The sequence below is a fragment of the Volvox carteri genome, assembly GCF_000143455.1.
Source record: "Volvox carteri f. nagariensis unplaced genomic scaffold VOLCAscaffold_22, whole genome shotgun sequence".
Lineage (NCBI taxonomy): Eukaryota > Viridiplantae > Chlorophyta > Chlorophyceae > Chlamydomonadales > Volvocaceae > Volvox > Volvox carteri.
This window is the reverse complement of record NW_003307565.1, coordinates 561209-563733: the sequence shown is the minus strand read 5'-3', so window position 1 is coordinate 563733 and position 2525 is coordinate 561209. Positions and strand designations below refer to the sequence as shown.

The following is a 2525-nucleotide window of genomic DNA, read 5'->3' as shown; positions in this document are numbered from 1 at the left end:
CGCAGCCTTACCGAGTGTATCGTCGCGGCGCGGAATGCCGTATTCTCGTACACTGCACCCCCCGCCGCGGTGAAGCGCCGCCGCAGCGCCTCCAGCAGCCGCCGAGGTTGCACTCCCAGGTTGAGCACGTCCGACGTCCACATATCCTGATCAGGACACGACACGTGATATACATAGATATGATACGTGGCAGAGAAAATAAATAAATAAATAAATAAATAAATAAACACACATTACCCGGCAGATGGGCTATCCCGCTGGGCGAGGGAAGGGGATGGACTTTTGAGAGTTTATTTTTTGTTGGGTCTGGGTAGAGGGCTTTTTTCGATGGGGAGAGCGCTCTCGCCTCGCCGCAAGTTGCGCCAAGGCAGGGAAAGCAGTGTGTGGGGGGGGAGATTTTGATAGGTCGCTGCTGTAGGGATTGGCTTGAGGGGAGTCGCAGGCGAAGGGGGGGGGTGTAGAGCAGACTGAGTGACGCTGCGCGTGAGTACGGGTGCCTCGAGTGGTGTGGTGCTGTTAGCTCCAGACATCGCTAGCCCCGTCGATGAGCTGAACAACTAGCTGCTAGCCTAGTCCGTGCCCTCGGCCGCCGTCGCGGGGACTCCAGAGGCAGTTAGCGTTAGGGTTTCTTGAACCCCGCCCGCCCCCCCTCCCCCGCAACGGACAATTGGGTGAGAGGAGACCGAGCTTCATATTAGGGCCTCGCACCCTAGTAGTGAGGGGTAGGATGTGTACGGGGTTTCCGGGTTTCCCGGGGAACCCTCACCTCGAGAGCCGGATCAGGCCGGGGAGGGAGAGGAGTCTTGTTGTTGTGTGTTTCAGAGGCTCAGTGAACGCGAAGTCGTGTGAAGGAGCTTTGACTCGTGAGAGCGTGCGACGGCCCCCACCCCCACCCCCGGGGGGGAGGAGAGCGGAGCTAGCGGACCTGCGGCTCTCAGCTGCTTAGGAGGGGACTGAGGCCCCCCTCTAGCGCCCCTCTCTCGTCCGGGGGAGAGAGCTTATGCGGTCTTTCCGTTCGGGCTGGGCAGCAGCCCCTGTGGCCAGTGTCAGGCCCGGTCAGATACTTGTAACGTTCACACATACACACACACACACACACAGACACACGTGTGTGTGTGTGTCTCTGGACACACGTGAGTGACACATACATACATACATACATACATACATACATCCCGGGCCCCTGCAGTGGTGATCAGGCTCGTGCGGGATCCCTTTTCTTTATAAGGCTACTTCTCCCCTGGACCAGCCCAGGAAGGGACAGGTGGTGGAGGTCAGTTGTTTTAAGGTGGTTGCAAGACGTCTTGTGGTGTCGAGCTCTCTTAGCCGTTCTCTCTTGGAGGTTTTATTTTTGTTGGCCTGTTAGGTATATCAGGAGCCCTCCCCTGCCGGGACTGCCATAACCGAATTTTTGTTTGTTTGTTTTCCCTTCGAATCCCGTTTTCGTTGGTGGTGTTTTGGGGGGTTGTTTCAGAGAGCCTTTGACTTTGCCCTAGCTGAGACTTGTGGACTCGCTCTAGCGGGACCTGAGAGCCCTTCGTGGTGTATTCAATGCAGCGCCACCCCCGGATGGAGGGGCTGCGGAGTGGCTGCGTAGAGTGTTGGCAGTCTGAGTCGGGGTCGGGAGCACACAAGACTAACCGACTTGTGCTGTGTGCTCCCGACCCTTGCGCTGTGTTTCGGCTTCGGCCCCCGGCTCTCGCGGCCCACAGTGTAATCTAAGTCATACATACATACATACATACATACATACATACATACATACATACATACATACATACATACATACATACATACATACATACATACATACATACATACATACATACATACATACTCGAGGATCAAACGCAGGGGCCCATCGCGGGACCCCGATGTTTCGGCTTCGGCCCCCGGCTCTCGCGGCCCACAGTGTAATCTAAGTCATACATACATACATACATACATACATACATACATACATACATACATACTCGAGGATCAAACGCAGGGGCCCATCGCGGGACCGGGGACGGCAACAGCAGCAGCAACAGCAGCAGCAACAGCAGCAGCAGCAGCAGCAGCAACAGCAGCAGCAACCCCCCTGGAATACGCCCGCGCTCGGGCAGTAGTGGACTTCTGGGCGCGCTTGCGCTCTTTCACCGCGCTTAATGTCCCAAGGCGGGGCTGGGACGGAGTGGGACCCCACCACCCGATCCTGTCAATCGTCGGGGGAGCACTGCGCTGCGCGGAGGCGGTGGACATCACGACCTAATGGTCAAGCGGACGCGGCGGGAGCTGGAGTTTAGGGGATAAGGGGATAGGGTGTCGAGGCGCGGAGGGGGGTTTTGAGGTGGTGGGGGTGGTAGGGAGGTCGAGAGGGAGGTTGAGGGGATAGGTTGCGAGGGGGGCGGGATCAGGGATGGGGCTTGGGGGGGTGCCGCGCAAGGGGACATGGGGGAGGGAGGGTTTATTTGCCTGGGGGAGCCGTACCGGCGGAGGGGGGGGAGACCGGGGAAAGGGCGGGGAGAGCCGGGGGGGGAGGG

General features: G+C 58.2%; 1 protein-coding gene across 1 annotated transcript in view; it reads right to left on the bottom strand.

Moving 5' to 3' along the window:
• Positions 1 to 1172: 1172 nt before the first annotated feature.
• The window catches only part of VOLCADRAFT_104996 (uncharacterized protein), a gene marked incomplete at its 5' end in the record, with an annotated part of 3836 nt that continues 2483 nt past the window's right edge, over positions 1173 to 2525 (bottom strand). Inside the window, 2 exons of the mRNA XM_002951100.1 lie at positions 1173 to 1589; positions 2189 to 2223. Of these exons, the coding sequence (XP_002951146.1) occupies positions 1517 to 1589; positions 2189 to 2223 (108 nt within the window). The 3' untranslated portion in view covers positions 1173 to 1516. The remainder of the gene's footprint in view (positions 1590 to 2188; positions 2224 to 2525) is intronic.